This window comes from Triticum aestivum, chromosome 4B (assembly GCF_018294505.1).
Source record: "Triticum aestivum cultivar Chinese Spring chromosome 4B, IWGSC CS RefSeq v2.1, whole genome shotgun sequence".
NCBI classification, from domain to species: Eukaryota; Viridiplantae; Streptophyta; class Magnoliopsida; order Poales; family Poaceae; genus Triticum; species Triticum aestivum.
Window position 1 is genome coordinate 432,633,780 of NC_057804.1, and position 19,601 is coordinate 432,653,380.

The 19,601-nt window shown below is 44.2% G+C and overlaps 2 protein-coding genes, 1 non-coding gene and 1 pseudogene across 3 annotated transcripts; 1 reads left to right on the forward strand and 3 right to left on the reverse strand.

Annotated features, from left to right (window-relative positions):
- Positions 1-5,958: 5,958 nt before the first annotated feature.
- TRNAR-UCG (transfer RNA arginine (anticodon UCG)) lies at positions 5,959-6,032 on the reverse strand. Its single transcript has one exon. It is a non-coding gene; the product is annotated as a tRNA-Arg (tRNA).
- Positions 6,033-6,168: 136 nt separating this feature from the next.
- Positions 6,169-9,231, forward strand: LOC123092554 (UDP-glucuronic acid decarboxylase 1). The gene is made up of 7 exons (XM_044514354.1): positions 6,169-6,846; positions 7,063-7,210; positions 7,351-7,430; positions 8,120-8,203; positions 8,291-8,365; positions 8,492-8,584; positions 8,700-9,231. Exons 1-7 carry the CDS (start codon positions 6,277-6,279, stop codon positions 8,889-8,891), a joined length of 1,242 nt encoding a protein of 413 aa, XP_044370289.1. The 5' UTR covers positions 6,169-6,276; the 3' UTR covers positions 8,892-9,231.
- Positions 9,232-9,340: 109 nt separating this feature from the next.
- On the reverse strand, positions 9,341-10,819 carry LOC123092555 (dirigent protein 9-like; annotated as a pseudogene).
- A 120-nt stretch (positions 10,820-10,939) lies between these two features.
- LOC123092552 (uncharacterized) lies at positions 10,940-17,954 on the reverse strand. Its single transcript, XM_044514353.1, has 5 exons — positions 17,574-17,954; positions 15,491-15,546; positions 12,490-14,466; positions 11,994-12,258; positions 10,940-11,910 (listed from the first exon to the last, which is right to left on the reverse strand). Exons 1-5 carry the CDS (start codon positions 17,674-17,676, stop codon positions 11,276-11,278), a joined length of 3,036 nt encoding a protein of 1,011 aa, XP_044370288.1. The 5' UTR covers positions 17,677-17,954; the 3' UTR covers positions 10,940-11,275.
- Between the last annotated feature and the right edge of the window lie 1,647 nt (positions 17,955-19,601).

The window sequence follows — 19,601 nt, forward strand, 5'->3', positions numbered from 1 at the left end:
GGGTATACTCATATTTTGGTTATTGTTGATTATGTTACTAAATGTGTAGAAGATATTCCAACCAGTAGTGTTGATCACAACACCTCTATTAAAATGCTTAAGGAAGTTATTTTCCCAAGGTTTGGAGCCCCTAGATATTTATTGACTGGTGGTGGTTCACACTTTATTCATGGTGCTTTCCGTAAAATGCTTGACAAGTATGATGTTAACCATAGAATTGCATCACCCTATCATCCTCAGTCTAGTGGTCAAGTTGAACTTAGCAATAGAGAAATAAAATTAATTTTACAAAAGATTGTCAATAGGTCCCGGAAGAACTAGTCTAAGAAATTAGATGATGCACTTTGGGCTTATAGAACAACATATAAAAATCCTATGGGTATGTCTCCTTATAAAATGGTTTATGGAAAAGATTGTCATTTGCCTCTTGAGTTAGAACATAAAGCATATTGGGCAATTCAAGAACTCAACTATGATTTCAAACTTGCTGGTGAGAAGAGGTTATTTGATATTAGCTCATTCGATGAATGGAGAACCCAAGCTTATGAAAATGCCAAGTTATTTAAAGAAAAAGTTCAAAGATGGCATGATAAAAGAATCCAAAAGCGTGAGTTCAAAGTTGGAGAATATGTTCTTTTGTACAACTCTCGTTTCAGATTCTTTGCAGGAAAACTCCTCTCCAAATGGGAAGGACCCTATGTTATCCAGGAGGTTTATCGATCTGGAGCTATCAAAATAAATAATGCCGAAGGTACTAACCCGAAGGTTGTTAATGGGCAGCGCATAAAACATTATATCTTGGGTATGCCCATTAATGTTGAAAGCAATGTTATCCAAACTATGACATCGGAAGAACACATAAAAGAAAACCTTCCGGAATGCTCCAGAATCGTGAAAAAAGGAGGTACGTGATACGGACTCCGAAAAATCCACAAAAATATTTTTTGTCAGTTTTGGAATATTTAGAAAATTAGGAAAATAAGAAACTACCAGGAAGGTGACCCTGGTGGGCACAAGACACCAGGACGCGCCTGGCAAGGCGCGCCCAGGTGGTTTGTGCCCACCTCGGATACCTCCCGGACTCTGTTTTTCTTCTGTTTGCTTGTTTCCCAGGATAAAAAAACTTTATATACCCCCCGAACCTATTGACCTCCGTATCACGGAGAAATATCCTGTTTTCTTTTCCTTGTTGTTTTCTGTCAGATCTGTTAAGCCAGGCATCATGTCTTCTTCTTCCTCCAATAATGTGGAAGAGGATGCTTGGTTGATGAAGATCGAGCTGAAGAGGGAAGAGCCCGTTGGAGCCGCCCAGGAGGACAAGGGCAAGGAGGCTACCAGAGATCAAATGCCGATGATCGAGCAAGCACTGCCTGCCGAGGAGGAAGAAGAAGATATCCTTAAACCTTACTATGCTCATCTTACCCCCACTGAAATTGAAGCCTTTCGGATTATTGAAACAGTTCGTGTGCAAAATAAATATTTCACTCGTGAAAATATTCTGCATCAAGAGCACATCATCTTCCTCTGGAGCGTCTTTCGTAGATTGGAGAATCTCTTGATCATGAAGGACAGGATCGCTACCGCTTCATCACCACCACCTCCTTCTTCACCACCAAAAGAAAATTGAGTATCGGGTATGGGCACTCACCTTGCCTTTCACCAAGCTTGGGGGAGGTGCCGCGGTATCGTATCTCCTCCACCATCTTTTGCTTTAGATGAATAAAAGTTTTGTTCGATCCTTTTTTTGAGAGTTTGCTTAGTGATCTATCCTTGTAATCTCGTGCGAGATTTATAATAAAGTTTAGTTTGAGTTTTGCTTTCTTTACTTCCATGTTCAAATACAAAGAAAGGAAATAAATTAAAAAGATCATATGCTAATCTTATGGTAAGTAATGACATCACACAAGGAAAAGTATAAGTAGAAATTTTTATTGTAGATTGACAAACATAGCATTGGTCAATGATGCAATTCATGAAAGAATTAATAAGGGAAGAGAAGATTCACATGCAAATACACTGGATCCGGCTTGCCTGCTCCCTCCCCATACTCCCATCCATGCTCCCACTTCATCCTACGGTTGTCCTTCTTTCTTTTTCCTTTCTAATCTAATCATCTCCCCCCTTGATTTTAAGGGGGTGGGGCCGGGCCTTATTTTGTTCCAATCAAATCAAGGCACGTACGCGGGAGCATGAATGGGAGCACGCGCAGGGAGCAGGCAAGTCTCATCCAAATACACTATCCAGGAAATCTTTTGTGATTGTGAGCACCCATCAAAATATTATATGCCAAAATTGTTGACATTGCACAAGGAAGACAACATAATGATTTGTGTTTGTTCATATTCACATAGAAGCTATATTGTCATAGATCCTTCAACATGTGGTGTTTGCCCCCTATCTTTGCTAGCCAAAAATTCTGCACCAAGTAGATATACTACTTGTGCATCCAAAAACCCTTTAACCCAAATCTTGTTTTGAGAGTCCACCATACCTACCTATGGATTGAGTATGATCCTTCAAGTAAGTTGTCATCAGTGCAATAAGGCAATAAAAATTGCTTCTAAAAGTGTTAGATCATTTAGTGTAAGAGAACATTGAGCGTTGTACGAACTTATGATGGCGAAGAATAAAAGCGAAAGACTGCATAATAAAGGTTGCCATCATATGGGGCAATATAACGTGATGTTCTCTTGCACTAAGGGATTGATCATACAAACAAAAATCACATGGCAACCTCTGCTTCCCTCTGCGAAGGGCCTATCTTTTACTTTTATGTATTTGCTTTCATGCAATTGTCAAAGTTTTCGCTCTATTCCTTTTTATTTTCTCTTTTGGCAAACATCATGTTGTGAGGAAAGATCTAGGCACATATATCCAGTTGGATAAGGGTAGCATGAGTTATTATTGTTGACATCACCCTCGAGGTGAGTATGTTGGGAGGCAAAACTATAAGCCCCTATCTTTCTATGTGTCCAGTTGAAACGTTTTGCTCATGTTATGTGGTGAGTGTTAGCAATCATAGAAGACTATATGATGGTTGAGTATGTGGACTTGCCTAAAGGCTCCGGTACGTGACCCTTCCTGAAAAGATGATGAATTGTAGTTGCAAAGTTGACTGAGAACATAGTTTGTTGGTTTCCAATAGAGTTTATACTTTATACTTCGATGTTGTGATGAATTGTTACTTGTTCATGAGAAGTCCATGATAAAAGTTCTATGACAAAAGTTTTATGTTAAAGTTTGTTGTTGTCATAATAAGTTACATGATGCTTCTATGTCTGTATTTCGTTTTTATCGACACCTCTCTCTCTCTCTAAGCATGTGGACATGTTTTTCGATTTCGGTTTTCGCTTGAGGACAAGCGAGGTCTAAGCTTGGGGGAGTTGATACGTCCATTTTGCATCATGTTTACCCACTGTTATTTATATTGTTTTTATCCATAATAATGATTTTTGGAGTAATTCTAATGCCTTTTTTCTCATAATTTGCAAGGTTTACACAAGTAGGGAGAATTCTGGCAGCTGGAAATCTAGACCTGAAAAATCTACGTCAGGCTACCTATTCTGCACAACTCCAAATGAGCTGAAACTTCACGAGGAATTTTTATGGAATAAATGAGAATTATTGGAGAAAATAAGTACCAGAGGGGGCTCACCAGGTGGGCACAACCCACCTGGGCGCGCCAGGGAGCCCAGGCGCGCCCTGGTGGGTTGTGCTCCCCTTGGCCCACCTCCAGTGCCCCCCTTCTGGTACATAAGTCATTTTCACCTAGAAAAAATAAGGAGAGGACTTTCGGGACGAAGCGCCGCCGTCTCGAGGCGGAACTTGGATAGGAGCACTTTTGCCCTCTGGCGGAGTGATTCCGCCGGGGGAACTTCCCTCCCGGAGGGGGGAACCATCGTCATCATCATCACCAACAACTCTCCCATCTTGGGGAGGGCAATCTCCATCAACATATTCAACAACACCATCTCCTCTCAAACCCTAGTTCATCTCTTGTGTTCAATCTTTGTACCGGAACTATAGATTGGTGCTTGTGGGTGACTAGTAGTGTTGATTACATCTTGTAGTTGATTACTATATGGTTTATTTGGTGGAAGATTGTATGTTCAAGTCCATTATGCTATTTAATACCCCTCTGATTTGAGCATGATTATCATTTGTGAGTAGTTACTTCTGTTCTTGAGGTCACAGGAGAAATCATGTTGCAAGTAATCATGTGAACTTGATATGTGTTCGATATTTTGATGATATGTATGTTGTGATTCCCTTGGTGGTGTCATGTGAGATTCGACTACATGACACTTCACCATATTTGGGCCTAAGGGAATGCATTGTGGAGTAGTTATTAGATGATGGGTTGCGAGAGTGATAGAAGCTTAAACCTTAGTTTATGCGCTATTCCATAAGGGACCGATTGAATCCAAAAATTTAACGCTATGGTTAGAATTTATTCTTAATACTTTTCTCGTAGTTGCGGATGCTTGCGAGGGGGTTAATCGTAAGTAGGAGGTTTGTTCAAGTAAGAACAACACCAAAGCACTGGTCCACCCACATACCAAACTATCAAACTAGCGAACACGAATCGAACCAACATGATGAAAGTGACTAGATGAAATTTCTGTGTACCCTCAAGAACACTTTGCTTATCATAAGAGACCGTTTTGGCCTGTCCTTTGGCCCAAAAGGATTGGGCTACCTTGCTGCATTTTTGTTACTACTACTGTTAATTGCTACTTACAAATTATCTTGCTATCAAACTACTTTGTTACTTACAATTTCAGCACTTGCAGACATTACCTTGCTGAAAACCACTTGTCATTTCCTTTTGCTCCTGGTTGGGTTCGACATTCTTACTTATCGAAAAGGCTACAATTGATCCCATATACTTGTGGGTCATCAACGTCGTCCAAGTAACGATAAATGGGCTTTGACCCCGCATTCAGGCATTTGCGAGGCTGCGACCATGAGAGGATAGAAAAAAAAATAAAGAACGTTAAGGTGGCAGGGCAAAACTGAGTAGAACTAAGTAACCATGAAAATAGAAATCCCATTTCAAAAAATAGCGACGTCGATGGAGCACTTTTGAGGTGGTCCCACTCGTCAGGACATCATCCAAGTAACGACGAATGGGCTTTGACCTTGCATTCGGGCACTTGCGAAGCTGAGATCATGAGAGGATAGAAAATAAATGAGGAACCTTAAGTTGGCGGGGCAAAACTGAATAGAACTAAGTAACCACGAAAATAGAAATCCCAACTTCGTGTCCATGGGCTGGGATGCGATGTCGATGGAGCACTTTTGAGGTGGTCCCACTTGTCAGGATGTCATTCAAGTAACAATAAATGGGCTTTGACCCCGCATTCGGGCATTTGCGAGGCTGGGATCATGAGAGGATAGAAAAAAAAGAAACGTTAAAGTGGCAGGGGCAAAACTGAGTAGAACTAAGTAACCACGAAAATAGAAATCCCATTTCAAAGTCGATGGAGCACTTTTGAGGTGGTCCCATTCGTCAGGACATCATCCAAGTAACGATAAATGGGCTTTGACCCCGCATTCGGGCGTTTGCGAGGCTGGGATCATGAGAGGATAGAATGAGGAACCTTAAATTGGCGGGGCAAAACTGAATAGAATTAACTAACCATGAAAATAGAAATCTCATTTGAAAACATATAGCGACGTCGATGGAGCACTTTTGAGGTGGTCCCACTCGTCAGGACATCATCCAAGTAACGATAAATGGGCTTTGACCCTGCATTTGGGCATTTACGAAGCTGGGATCATGAGAAGATAGAAAAGAAATGAGGAACCTTAAATTGGCGGGACAAAACTGAATAGAATTAACTAACCATCATGAGAGGATAGAAAAGAAATGAGGAACCTTAAATTGGTGGGACAAAACTGAATAGAATTAACTAACCATGAAAATCAAAATCAATCTCATTTCAAAACATATAGCGACCACAGTGGGAGTCGAACCCACGACCTTCTGATCCGAAGTCAGACGCGCTAATCCACTGCGCTATGCGGTCTTGAGTGATACTTTCAACACAGAAACTTTGTAAAACAATGATGAATATAAACCGAGGTTGTTAATCTTGCACAGGAGAAAGGGCAAAGAACGTTTCCACGCACGTGCGGCATCTGCGGGGAGGAGGCCACCACAGCGTTCCACGCCCACATCACACGTGCCGCCTCCTCAGTCCGCCCCCCTCACTCTCGCCTACTCCCTCCGCGCCCGCCGGCGAGCGGATCCGCCGCCGCCGCCGTCTGACCATGAAGCAGCTCCACCGCCAGTCCAGCCTCAGCAAGCAGCACCGCCCGCACCACCGCTCCTCTCTCTCCCGCTCCCTTGCCTCCTACCTCCTCCGCGAGCACCGCCTCCTCTTCGTCCTCCTCGGCTTCCTCCTCGCCTCCTCCTTCTTCCTCCTCTACCCCGCCCTCGCCCCGCACCCCATCTCTCTCTCCTCCTCCGCCTACGCCGCCACCACCACTTCTGCCATCAGAAACCCCCGCGTCTTCTCCTTCTCCACCGCCAACGCGTCGCCGCGCCGCCTCCCCGTCGGCGTCCGCAAGAAGCCCCTGCGGGTGGTCGTCACCGGGGGCGCCGGCTTCGTCGGCAGCCACCTCGTCGACAAGCTCCTCGCCCGCGGGGACAGCGTCATCGTCATCGACAACTTCTTCACGGGCCGCAAGGAAAACGTCGCGCACCACCTCGCTAACCCTCGCTTCGAGCTCATCCGCCACGATGTCGTCGAGCCCATCCTCCTCGAGGTCGACCAGATCTACCACCTCGCCTGCCCCGCCTCCCCCGTCCACTACAAATTCAACCCAATCAAGACCATCATATCCTTTTTTTTTCATTTCCACTGTAAATGTTCGAGTTTGTTTGCTTTTATGTGTTCAGTTGCGTATATAGAAAGGATTGCTTAAATACTAGGTCAACAATGGCCTGGGAAAATTGAAATGTTGTGCCTGCATTGCCCAAAAAACATAAGAGCTTTCTGTACTTTTTGTTTCGATACTGTTGCTAATAGGTAGGTTCCTTAACTGGTAATGCACAAGACAAATGTGATGGGGACGTTGAACATGCTGGGACTGGCGAAGAGGGTCGGTGCCCGGTTCTTGCTCACCAGTACCAGTGAGGTGTACGGTGATCCTCTAGAGCACCCTCAGAAGGAGAGTTACTGGGGCCATGTCAATCCCATAGGTGTGCTCATTTTATCTGTGGAGGAGATATAACATTTCTCATGCGCAACAAGCCAAATAGTACTATATTTCAACCACCGCACGTTTCTGTCTGCCCACTCCACTGCGTTTTGATATGTGTCATCTTGTGGCATTGTGCAGGTGTAAGGAGTTGTTATGACGAGGGAAAGAGAACAGCAGAAACTCTGGCCATGGATTACCATCGTAGTGCTGGTGTTGAGGTAAAGCTGCAGTTGCTGAATTGTGGTCTCAGTCAAACTATAGACTTCCTTGTTGGCAATGCCATGTGTTGCCTAAAATTAACTGCACAGTGCCCCTCAGCATATATTAATTGTGTAGCTCAAAGCTTGTTTTATGATCTGGTAAGATGTGCAATTAAACCGGGCAAAAAATCATTATGTATCTACCCGCAAAAAAAATTCATTATGTATCTGAGATGGTATTTATAGGTGATGTTTCAGTAATTTCCTTTTTGAGTAAGTGAACTTGAGAGGGCCCAAATGCCAAATATTGGACCCATGTGCTTCATGCTGTCTGTGTATGTTTATATGTACTATATTTTGGGCAATCATGAGCAAGAGAGATTGTGCCATGTGTTTGTCTCAAATGATATTTATTGCCAGAAAAAAGTACCTTTGTGATGTTGGGAACTCATTACATGTTGCTGTTTTGAAGTAAAAACATACAGTAATGAGCATAAAATTGACTGCTCTTGAGTTTGAGTAGAAGGTCTTCTCTTGAGTTTTTTAAATGAATATTCAAGGTATTGCTTACATATTTTTAACTGTACGGAGTGAATCAAAGAGGGACAGTACATTTGGCAAGATTCTGCTTATGAGCTGCTTTATCTCTGTTCTATTATTGTCTTACATATCTTAAAGATCAAATTTGACAAGGGAACTTTCTTCAGGTTAGAATTGCTCGCATATTCAACACGTACGGCCCTCGTATGTGTTTAGATGATGGCCGGGTTGTTAGCAACTTTGTTGCACAGGTTTGTCTTAATTCATAGCTCTTATTCAAAAGGAGGACTACCATAGAAATTTGGCATTACTCAATATCCATTGTCTCTCATTTCCAGACTTTGCGGAAACAACCAATGACGGTTTATGGTGATGGAAAGCAAACAAGAAGCTTTCAATATGTTTCGGATTTGGTACTTGACTTGTTCATTTTTCCTTGTCTAAATGTGGAAGCAGCAACTTCTATTTTGTTGTTCAAAACTGCATCAATGCCTTATGCATTCGAATCTTAAAATCTTTAACTATCTGTTAATTTGTAGGTTGATGGGTTGATAACTCTGATGGAAAATAAGTACATTGGACCTTTCAACTTGGGAAACCCTGGGGAGTTTACCATGTTGGAGCTTGCTCAGGTCTGACCTTGATACTGAAACTGAGTGACCTCCACTTCTTGTCTGAACATAAAGTGGATTTTTTAATATATATTTTTGCCTGTTAGGAATAACGTTTCCGCACTATATTCCACAGGTAGTGAAAGAGACAATTGACCCAAGTGCGCGTGTTGAATTTAAACCCAACACCGCCGATGATCCGCACATGAGAAAACCTGACATCTCAAAGGCCAAATCTCTTCTCAATTGGGAGCCAAAAGTCTCTCTGAAGCAAGGCCTGCCACGTATGGTTTCGGACTTCCAGAAACGCATCTTGGATGAGAAATGAGGGGCAGGAGTTACCGAAGTCGGATCTGTATTATACTTCACACGGAGCGTTTTTTAGTGCCTTGGCAAGCTCGGCTGCAGGCGTATACATTACAGATAGCTTACCCAGGATTCTTCTTCCAGGCAACTCTTTAGTGACATGACATGCGTTACTTGATTTTAGTTTCGTTGATACATAAGTTTTGTCTCGGAAATCAGAATCACGTGATCATGTTCTTGTCAACTCCTTAGGCTTTCAGAGAACAGTGGTAGGAATTTACATAAATACAGAGTTTTTTTTCATTTTTGCTTAAATTCTACCGCCTCCATCCCATAATATAAGAGCGTTTTTGACACTACAGGGAGTAGTATTCTGGCACCCATTTGTTTTGTGTTTATAGGAGTTCATGATACTCTGCTTTTGGTATGGTTTGTGTTCTGTAACTCATCCGAACAGTTCAGTTTTTCAGGATTTCATTTCATGTGACATCATAAGTATGCATAAATATGCATAAATATACTTAGTTTTCTTCACAAATATGCATAAATATACTTAGTTTGCATTACATACAGGAGTAAAATGCATAGGCCGTGAAATTTGGATTACAAATGTTGAGCGCGGCAGAGCATCATATAACACTTGTAAAGCACTAGTTAGGGAAGCAGTTCAGGAGAGGTGAATGTCGAACTGGAGGAGGCCCTCGACGCCGTCGGTGGTGTGCTGGTCGCCGGGGTGCAGCGTGCGGATGGCGGCGAAGCCCTTGGCGGTCTCATACTTCCCTGTGCCGCCGATGACGGCGATGCGGGACTGTTGCGCCGCCGTCCGGTGCACCCCGAAGAAGCTGAGCGTGTCGCCGTGCACTTCGCCGCCGAACATGGCCGTCAGCACGACCGTCTTGCTGCTTCCGTCCTGCGAGCTCGCGACGTAGAACCCCTGCGCCCTGCCGACGGCCGCGGCGCCGAGCTCGTGGCCCCCGGCGAGCTCCTCGTCACGACGGTGGTCATGCCGAGGAGGAGGTTCTGGGGCGTGGCGCCACCGCCAGCGTTGACGGAGGGGATGGTGTTCTTGTAGCCGCCGTTGCTCTGGACGAGGCTGTCGTAGGGGACGACGCTGTTGCTGCTGGCCAGGTCGGTGGCGCTCGCCACCACCCCGGTCGCCATGAGCGCCGACGGCTGCGACGAGCCGCCGAGGATGTCGTGCATGAAGAACGTCAGCGGGCTGTCGCCGGCGCCTGCAGCCACACCGGCTCCTACGTTGGCGGTTGCACCTACACCCGTGGCCGGAGCTACTCCTGCGGCGCCCGCGGCATCGGATGGCAAAGACGACGACGCGGGCGCGGGCGTGGGCACCGGCACTACCACTGGGTCGACAGGCGGCTCGGTCGGCCCCGGCAATGGATCGGCCTGTACCGGAGGCGCGGCGGGATGCTCGTTGAGGACGCGGCCGGCGAATGCGCAGCTCGTCAGAGCAAGCGCGACCATCATGCAGAGCGCCGCCTTGGACATCTTGGTGCGTGAGCGGAGGAGAGCAAGAACTCTGTTGGGAGGGCAGCTATACACTCACCAGTGGATTACTCGTAGCGGTGACTGCTGCTGGTGTGGTGTTTGTTGCATGGATGCATGCTAGATACTCCTAGATTTATATAGGGATTTCGGATGTGCAAAGCAGCGATGCTGTTACAGGTGCAGGCCGCGGCACGGGTGGAGTTGTTGCTGCTGGGCGCCCTTGTGGTGTTGCAGTAGTTGCATCAGGTAGCGTGCCCAAGGAATCTAATCTAATGGAGAAACGAGGAACAGTTGGAGAGTCGGATCACACACACACACACACATGGGCAACCGGCGAGGCATTGATCCGAGGAGTTGGTGGCAGAACCGGCGACGGGGCAGTGATCTGTTGAAGCAAATCGGCACGGCTGCAAGGGTTCACGTCCAAGCTGAGGTTGAAATTTGCCCAAGAAGCAGCAACCACAGCTAGCATCACCCACAAGAGGCACCAAAGCAAATGGGGCTCTCTTTTTTTGCAACTAACAAAGGCATCATTTCATGTAACACGCAGTTAAAACATACTAGTACCAAACAAGGAAGGATAATCCATGATCACTGCATACCAAAATTTCACATGTATACTCCACCGCCGAAAATCCACTGGTTTTCTCCAGTTGGGAGGGAAATAGGGGGAAAACCCTAGGCCACAGTTATTACAGCTAATACTTACAACCAGAAGATCCCTTCACTTGTAGGACGATTCGCTACAAACCTACAGCCACATCAGTTGCTCTAGGCATGAGAAATTTCCCGGAGTTCATTTCCAAATCCTTGCCATCTTTCATCAGTAAAACACCAACCACCGCAAACGGCAATTGGTGCCAACCCATGGAATATTCTAGCCACAAAAGATATACCAGATTATGTTATCCCCAGGAACTCGGCAATGGTTTCCCCCACAAGATCCTTAAGCAACATCCTCTCTATCTCGCCCCCAACAAGATCGATGCCATCCTCGGAGCCATGCCGCTCGAAGTCCATCATCAGCGGGTCGCCCTGGTTACCGTCCATCTCTTGCCGTATCTCGAACACCCTCTGCCACACATCAACGACAAACCCCTCCTGATCCCACCTCGACGAGAACCTTCGCAGCAACCCCTTTGACCCATGATGCACCAGAGAGGCTATCAGATCTGCAATGACGGTGTTTGTGAGCTCAAACAGGAGCATCCTCTCAGACGCCGGCCATAGAATGAGGCTGCTGAACTTGTTCTCAAGTATATCGTATATATCAGGACCAGCAGGATATTCGGAAAAGCAGCGCACGTCGAGCAGCCCATCCTGGAAAGCACCATCAATGCCCAATAAGGTGAGCATATCAAGCACATACGAGAAATCCCGTTCTTCTTCATCCACAAAAGCATGGGGTAGTATCTCCATTTCAGCAAGTGGCTCATCTGTCGAGGCAACCTCGTCATCACTCGCTGTAAGATGATCGGTGTCGTCTGCATCGTCTGTGGTCTCTGTCTTGAGAAGCTGAAGTTGCATTCGCAGTCCTGTAATATTACAGAAAAGTCAAACTCAAGAGCTGAGAATTTAAAGGGAAGGTGAATGGGCAAAGAAAAACTCGACCACTTGCCTTGAAGATCGGCACTAATTTTCTCGAAATCTCCTGAGTAAACTTCTTCAGCATCCAAGGAAGATTCAAGAACAGACACTGGACTTGGCTGCTCCTCATTGTTGGAGCTCACCGGAGATTCTGATCCTGTCGGGTGAATCCACGAGGCTTGATTGTCATTGTCAACACCATGATGGTGGTCAATCCCCACAGGAGATTCTGTTTCTGTTGGCGGATTAAACAGAGCTGCGTAAACATCATCCACATGATTTTCAATCCCCTCGGGCTGCAATAGAATACAATCAGAAGTTGGTAAACATGGCAATCGATAAATCAATTGACCTTCCAGATTTATCAAAGAGCTGAAAGACCTGGTTGAGGGAAACAAGAGGGGAAAAAATGGGATGTACATGTATTACAGAACCATATAAATTAATGTATATCCACAGGAATTTATTAAGGATACAAGAAAAAAAACTGCATAATAAGCTAAAATTAGACGGTACATGCGATATACCTGAGCCAGCAGATTGTCAAAATTAGGAACATGAAGGCAGAAATCAAATGCTGTCGATGGCTGTTGATGCATGTGCTGATTCAGTTTAGCAGGAGAAAGTGGTTCTTTATTCTGTTGAAAAACTGCAGAACTGGTATCCAGATGACACACTCCATCTAATTCATGGCCAGAATTCACGGTATGTGCAAGTGTCTGTCCAGATGAATCTGGCATGTCAATAACATCTGGTGCTTCCTGAGAACTCACATGTATCTCATGGTCAATCATCGCTCTTCCCTCATCATCTGGGGCCACTTGATCTTCATCACCACGAAAAGGTGAACCTCCAACCAGGGATTTTCTTTGTCTACTATGACATGCGTATTCAGAATCATGGGGTCCTATTTTGAGAACATCTTTAAGCATAGAAAACTCATTTTGCCTACCCGTTCTTTTTCTATTGCTCGACTTTTGAACTCCATGGTTAGAGAATGATGGAAGAGATTTAGACCTTGCTGAATTGCTTGGAGCTACACCTCTCCAACCATCCTTGCTGCTGATGCCAAGAGGATTGCTACACGAGACTGGCACTCTGTTTCGCTGCAGTTCTCCCTTTGGACATTTCTGGTATGACATTGTTTGGGTAGCAACTTCTGATGTTTCCTCGTCAGAGAGAACAAACATGTCTCCAAGCACGCCGAAGCCATTATTCTCAGGTTCTTGATGCTGAAATTGATGCGCTATCTTCCATCTGCTAGAGAGCTGTTTCTTTGCTTCATTTATGACTGATGTGTCATTTGAATATGCTGGCGAAGTGTTGAAGGTGGGAGAAGCCCAACCGTCACATAATTCAGAAGACCTATGGACTCTCTCCGAATTCTTGACCTTAGCAAGAGATGACACAAACTGTGAGCTTTCATCTGACAAAATTGTGCTGGTGTCTGGTTGGAGAACACGGCCCCTAGCAGCTCTCATTTGTTTTGCAACCTCTCTAGCAATTTCTCTAGATCCCTTTTTTATATGGCCTGACGTTTCAGGATCGCCAGGGGATACTTGACACATGGACTCATCAGTATATGGACTCCACATGCCAGCACACTGGCATGCTGTGTGCCTTCTGTAATCAGAATGAGGGATTTCATGTGGTAGGCCGAAGGATCCTTCAAGGTCCTGAGCTTTCTCAAAGCATGGCTTCAGGACAACAATCCGTGTGGGACAAGCTCGTTTATCACTGGTTTCCTGATGACTTGACCTTGATAGTTTCTGCCTCGATGAACCAGAGTCTTCTCTTGGGGATTGACTGGATAACTTAGTATGTGGTTTCCTCGTGGGGTATTTCACTTCATTTTGCTTGCGGAAAAAGCTTTCTGTATCATTATCATGTGAACAGATGTTGTCTGCATCAATAAATTGGTTTCTTTTAGATGGCTTCAATATTGTAATGCAGTTTCCATTAGAGGAGGCAGAACCCAGATCGCGTTTTTCAAGAAATTCCAAAAGAAGATCCTTATTAGATACCAATGCATCAAGTGTCTCATTCAACTCTTCTGACATCTGAAGGGATTCATCTGTAGAAAGACGTTTTGCATCCATAAATTTGTGCCTTATGAAATCTAGATTAGCCTTCTCAGCTGCATCAAATCTGGAAGTTGTATTTCCATTTCTACCTCTTGGGCTTCGGTGTGCCTTTACTCCCATCACATCCATAACCTCAAAAACATCTTTGACCTCTGGCATCTCATCATTCTTTCTCCTCTGTGGAACATACCTATCATGAGAAATAAAAGATGGCGTCTTGTGTGCATGACTTCTGCTACTTCTGTGCTGGCTATGGGTCCCAGACGAGGTAGGGAGTGAATCAAGACCCATTAGTCTTCCTACAGCACCTGGTGAAGTATGCCTGGCATTGACATCTTTCGAGAACTCTTCATCTATTAGCTTTTTCATCGGTACACAGCTGGACTGTCTTGGTTTACTTTTCCTGATTTCCTCGTCAAACTGAAAATACCAATCCATTAGTTCAACAATCAAATAACTGGGGCAAAAAAGTTTGATAGCAGAGGATAACTACAAAATTTTAGTGGATTTCTAAGGAGTTAAGCCACTTCTTTTGCAGTGATATCCGAAATAAGAGTTATAGAAAGTTACGGCTAGCTATCTCCAAGCTATTCCAAGATAAGTCACATATGGTAAAAATAGAAAAGGAACAAAATATGCACCCAAGATAGGTCACATAAGGTAAGCATATTTATCTTTATCTTTACTCTTATAAACATCTGAGTTCGTAGAGATCCATTCACATTCACTGGCATTACCTCTTAATTCATTTGAAAATTATCACAGTTGTCATCCATTAAGTAGAGGTTGTAAGTTATGTTTTGTTATATTGCAACAGTTGTTTAAATGATTGCTCCATCAGTCCCTTACATTGCAAGGCACAAGCATTTTTCTCTGGACAAAAAAAATACTAATACAGGTTGAAAGGATCATAAAATGATAGGTTTAGTAATTTTCACAAAATCAAGTACTTAATCCTTGAGAAATATGAATGTTGGGGTATTAAAAAGGAGAAAGATTAAGTCTCTTGGTAGGGATTTCTCATAGTTAAACGTTATAAATCGTGCATCTTGGCTTTCTAGAACAGTTGAATTTCTAACTTACCATACTATTTTGTCACAAGTATACCTACATGGAATAGCAGAGCTATCGCTAGCTATAAGCTAAGGCAAATAAGGAGTCCATTTGCAGCCATAGCGCCCGTCACTACTACAACAGAATAATCCTGCTATGGCCAACAGAATAACATGCACACATTTGAAGTAAACTCGATACTGCAGAGCGCACATCAATTGTTGATATTAGAGCAACACACGTAAACCAATTTAAGCTCTCCAGTTTCATATCAGCGGGTTATAGTTAGTATCACAGAAGAGAAAAGTGTGCATGTTTTAAGCTTTCTAGGTTAAGTTGCGAACATACGTATCATATGATATAGCTCTTTAGCTAAACACGGGTCACTCACCAGAGTGTGGGAGAGTATCCCAGAGTTACTTGCTTGTTTCCTCGATGACCCAGCCCCTGGTTTAAAGAGAAAAGAGACAGTAAACAATTTGTATAGCAACGAAAATTGGCAGAAGAAGCAATATGATATCATGGCAAGAAGAAGAAACTTCATGCCAAACTAAATTTTCTGTGAGGAAAGGGAAAAACAAAGGCCACATAGAGAGGAGTCTTCATCTCCAGTTCACTGTTTTACTAGATCCGGGAAACGATGGCATAGTAGGATGGAAATATACCTAGCACAAAATTACAAGAAAATATCTGGTAGAACAACAGCTCTTAAAAGAAAAGTACAAAGAGCTTCACCATGATGTCATTTCTTCGAATAGCTTCATGCAGTTTAATTTTTTGAAGTATAAGAAAATAAAAAATCAGAAGAACCTGCTTGTGTAGAAACATCATCGTAGTAAGTGTTGAACCCTGAGTAAAAATGTCTATGTGTGATGGGAGTCGATCAGGACTCAATGAAGAAACATAGCATGGAGTTTTCTGATTACCTTCAAATTAAATAAAATGATTGTGTTTGGACTATGTAGGATTCAGTGTCTACTGGTGAAACCTGGGGGTTACATACCGTGTAACTGTGCTGAATAGCTAGTACTATGAAGTACTACCTCTGTTTCTAAATGTAATTGAACTGTCAAAACGTCTTACATTAGGAAACAGAAGGTGTAACAATTAGTGCCTTAAAAATGTACTCCCACCGTCCCATAATATAAGAGCGTTATTTACACTAGTGTTTTTTGACACTACACTAGTGTAAAAGACGCTCTTATATTATGGGACGGAGGGAGTAAAAATTAGTGTTTCATCGTATGGAGCACACAATAATTACTTTGATTCAAGAGTAGCAGATTGAATTTGTACCACTACTACTTTTTTTAGAACAAACGGTCAATTCATTCAGCATCGGGTAACCAATACAGAATAAGCTACGGCTCTTGTACAGACTCAGACAAATTCAAACAAAGATTCTCCTGGTGATTAGAATAAGAAGGCCAGTGGTTAGAATAAGAAGGCCACTTGGCCATGAACCTGCACGGCGTCCGTCCAGCTGACATGGGGACACAAAAGACCATAATTTAATGCTTTTGCTTACAATAAATATCCAGCAAATTACGGGCAAGTGAGGGGTTTCTTTGCGTGATCTTGTGGGAATTGTCAAGTTGACAAAATCTCACATTTCCTCTACATGCCTCTAGGCTAGGGTGTAGGATCTTTAGGACCCACGCAGTCTACTACAGTTCATCCCAAAACAGTGAAGGACGGGGGAAACTGCATTTATCACACGTCTGGTTTAGGGGGTAGCTTTTGTCCTAGAACTCCCACGGAACTTCAGTGTAACTTCAAATTAAAGAAGAAGAAAGGAAGCAAGGAAAGATCTGTCCGCTACAGCCATTTGAAATTCGAAACGAGAATCTTCTCTCTCCCGATAAAGGCTTGACTAAGACCTAAAGTACATGAGAAAGTTATTATGTCCCCGTCCGTTTGCTTAAAACAACAGGAATGTATGTAAAAAAGAAAAGTGCACACTATTTTACTGATTGCTTTAATATCTCTCTAATGGGAACTTACTCTTAATTATAAATTCTTCCGATTAGACAGCGAGCGCAGCCAAAGAAACGTCATTTTCAGTAATGATTAATCCGTGGAATCCTTTTAAATAAAACAAGAAAAAAGTGGGTAAAAACAGGGAATTTACTTCCGAAATATAAGCAAAACCTAAAGGAAATGGAGGATGGTGCTAAATGTGCAAGCAAGCCCAAAGGTGCGGACGGAAGCACGAAAGAAGTAAAGCAATCCCCAATCTCTGGACGCGATAACACACGAGAGAGAACCAAAACCCCCTCAAAAACCTTCACCGTCAAGGATCAAACAAGGGACGCCCTGAACGAAATCAAGCAAGGGATCTCTATCGTATGGCCTCCAAACGAAAAGAAAGGGCCAAGGAATTACGCACCCAGAAAAAAAGAATGAAAAATGGAGGAACGATTACTAGAAACTACTACTGGTGCAGAACGAGACTGGACCAGGCAAGCACGGACCATGGTGATCGGCGGAGTAGTCCCCCGAAGGGGCCGCGTCCCACTCGAACGGCCCGCCGACCTCTCCTCTGCGCCTCGATCTGCTGCGCCCGACGCTCGCCATGGTCGGCGCGGCCCTGGAGCCCGGACTCGGACGGTGCGGCGGTGTCGGCGACGGGGCAGCCGCTCATCCACCGCAGCGAGGGGCGCGGAGGCACGGAGCGCCGGAGCCACGCCGGCGAATCGATCTGCGTGCTCGTGCGCGTGGGAGGGAGGGAGGGCGAGGTGTGGGGGGAAACGCAACGGGCTTCCCTGTTTTTGTTTTTGCTCTGTGCCGCCGCTGCTCGCTAGCTGGAGTCTAACCACGCGACCTGTTCCACTGGTTGTTGTTTGTATCTTGCGGTTTCAGTTTCTGCTACAGCTCTCACCCGCCTCCTCTCTCTCTCTCTCTCTCTCTCGTCACGGCAGTTCTATCTCTATCCATCTCCCAGAATTAATTTCTGCATATTTTCGCCCTTTTGAGATATTTGCCCCGTATTAATTATCGTATATCTTCCCCTTTACACAATATTTGCCCCGTATTAATTATCGTATATCTTCCCCTTTTGCGATATTTGTGTATCTTTGGTTTTATCTGTTGAACCCTTCTTATTGTATTTTTTTTTTCGTGTATACGCAAAGATTGTGTATCTTTTCATTGATATAAAGGAGATTTTTACAGCATGAGATTACATACACTCGCTAACCATGTGCACGTTAAGGCAAGGTAGAGAGTGCGGAGCAAACAAATGGGTTTCTCATCCCCAACTAACTTTAGCTAACTCTCTCGGATGATATTCTTGATCCCGGTGGTGCCCGCCCTAACCCAAAGGCGCGCCTCGGGCGCCGCTACGGATCAAGTTCTTCATGTGGCTAGCGATGCAAGACTGATGCTAGATGGCTGATCGCCTAGCCCGTCACGCCCCCTCCTCCCCCCCCCCCTCCCCCGAGCCTATGTGCACGTTTTGTGATCAGGAAGAAGGAACGATACAACACTTGCTGGTGGGCTACTATTTCTTGCAAGAATTTGGCTCGAGATCCTAGGATGGGTTCGCTTCATGGCCAAACTACCCATTGACGGCATGGATTTCCAATCCTGGTGGGCTACGTCCTGTGACCAAGCACCCGCTCCCGCTCATAGAGGGTTGGCCTCCCTCATCATCCTCATCACCCGATGGCTCTGGGAACACCAGAATAGCTGCATCTTAGACGGCGATCGACCTTCAATTACCCGCCTCTCCACCATCATCTTATCGTATATAGATATGTAAGTTTGTTGCTATTTACATATTTTCATTGGATACCTGGATGTGATGAACTTCATTCTTGAAAATAATTAGAAGACTCTATATGCATTCATATCTTTTTTTAAAGATCTATGGCGAAAAAAGCCCACCTTAACAAAGTGGTACGATAGTATCATATCATATTATAGGGGGTATATGCTTACGACTTTGGCAGACAGAAAATGCGAGGAGATGTTGGTGTAAAACCAGAAAAACTGTGACAAGGCCAACGTCATGCGATGTAACCCTAGACAAAGCCGAAAAATTGCACGAAGACCTCGAGGATTGTCTTACGAAAGGAGTGTGAGAACACATGTGCCGGAGGAGAACATCGACATCGATATTAGGGTGATAGGCGTTCACAACAACATGTCTTTAGTGAAAACCTCGACATTCCAACTTTTCCAAGTATTCGTGGCGGTGGCGCACACATAGTCGATGCAAGCAAACCTATGGCCGGCCGAGGCTGCATCAAGGTCACTCGCTGCCAGGGAGGATGGCCTCCCGAGGGCCAATAAGTGCATGCACATTCATAATCATAGTTGCGCAATAAATGATTTTGTTAAAATTATTAGCGGTTGTTGATGATAGATAGTTATACGATGTTATATTACTCAGCTTTGAATTGCTGCCAAAATGTCGCTTGAGAAACAACATAATAACGATTTGCTTTAATCACTAAATATTTAATATCACATATAGGGTTTCACCATTACTCCATATA

Excerpts from the sequence above, each read along its gene's own strand:
- LOC123092554 (XM_044514354.1), top strand. The coding sequence starts at position 6,277 with ATGAAGCAGCTCCACCGCCAGTCCAGCCTCAGCAAGCAGCACCGCCCG. Across the intron at positions 7,431-8,119 it reads ATCGTAGTGCTGGTGTTGAG|GTTAGAATTGCTCGCATATT; the intron begins GTAAAGCTGCAG and ends AACTTTCTTCAG. Across the intron at positions 8,204-8,290 it reads TTAGCAACTTTGTTGCACAG|ACTTTGCGGAAACAACCAAT; the intron begins GTTTGTCTTAAT and ends TCTCATTTCCAG.
- LOC123092552 (XM_044514353.1), bottom strand. The coding sequence starts at position 17,676 with ATGGCGAGCGTCGGGCGCAGCAGATCGAGGCGCAGAGGAGAGGTCGGC. Across the intron at positions 15,547-17,573 it reads CTACTCCGCCGATCACCATG|GGGCTGGGTCATCGAGGAAA; the intron begins GTCCGTGCTTGC and ends TCTTTAAACCAG. Across the intron at positions 14,467-15,490 it reads GGATACTCTCCCACACTCTG|TTTGACGAGGAAATCAGGAA; the intron begins GTGAGTGACCCG and ends TGGTATTTTCAG.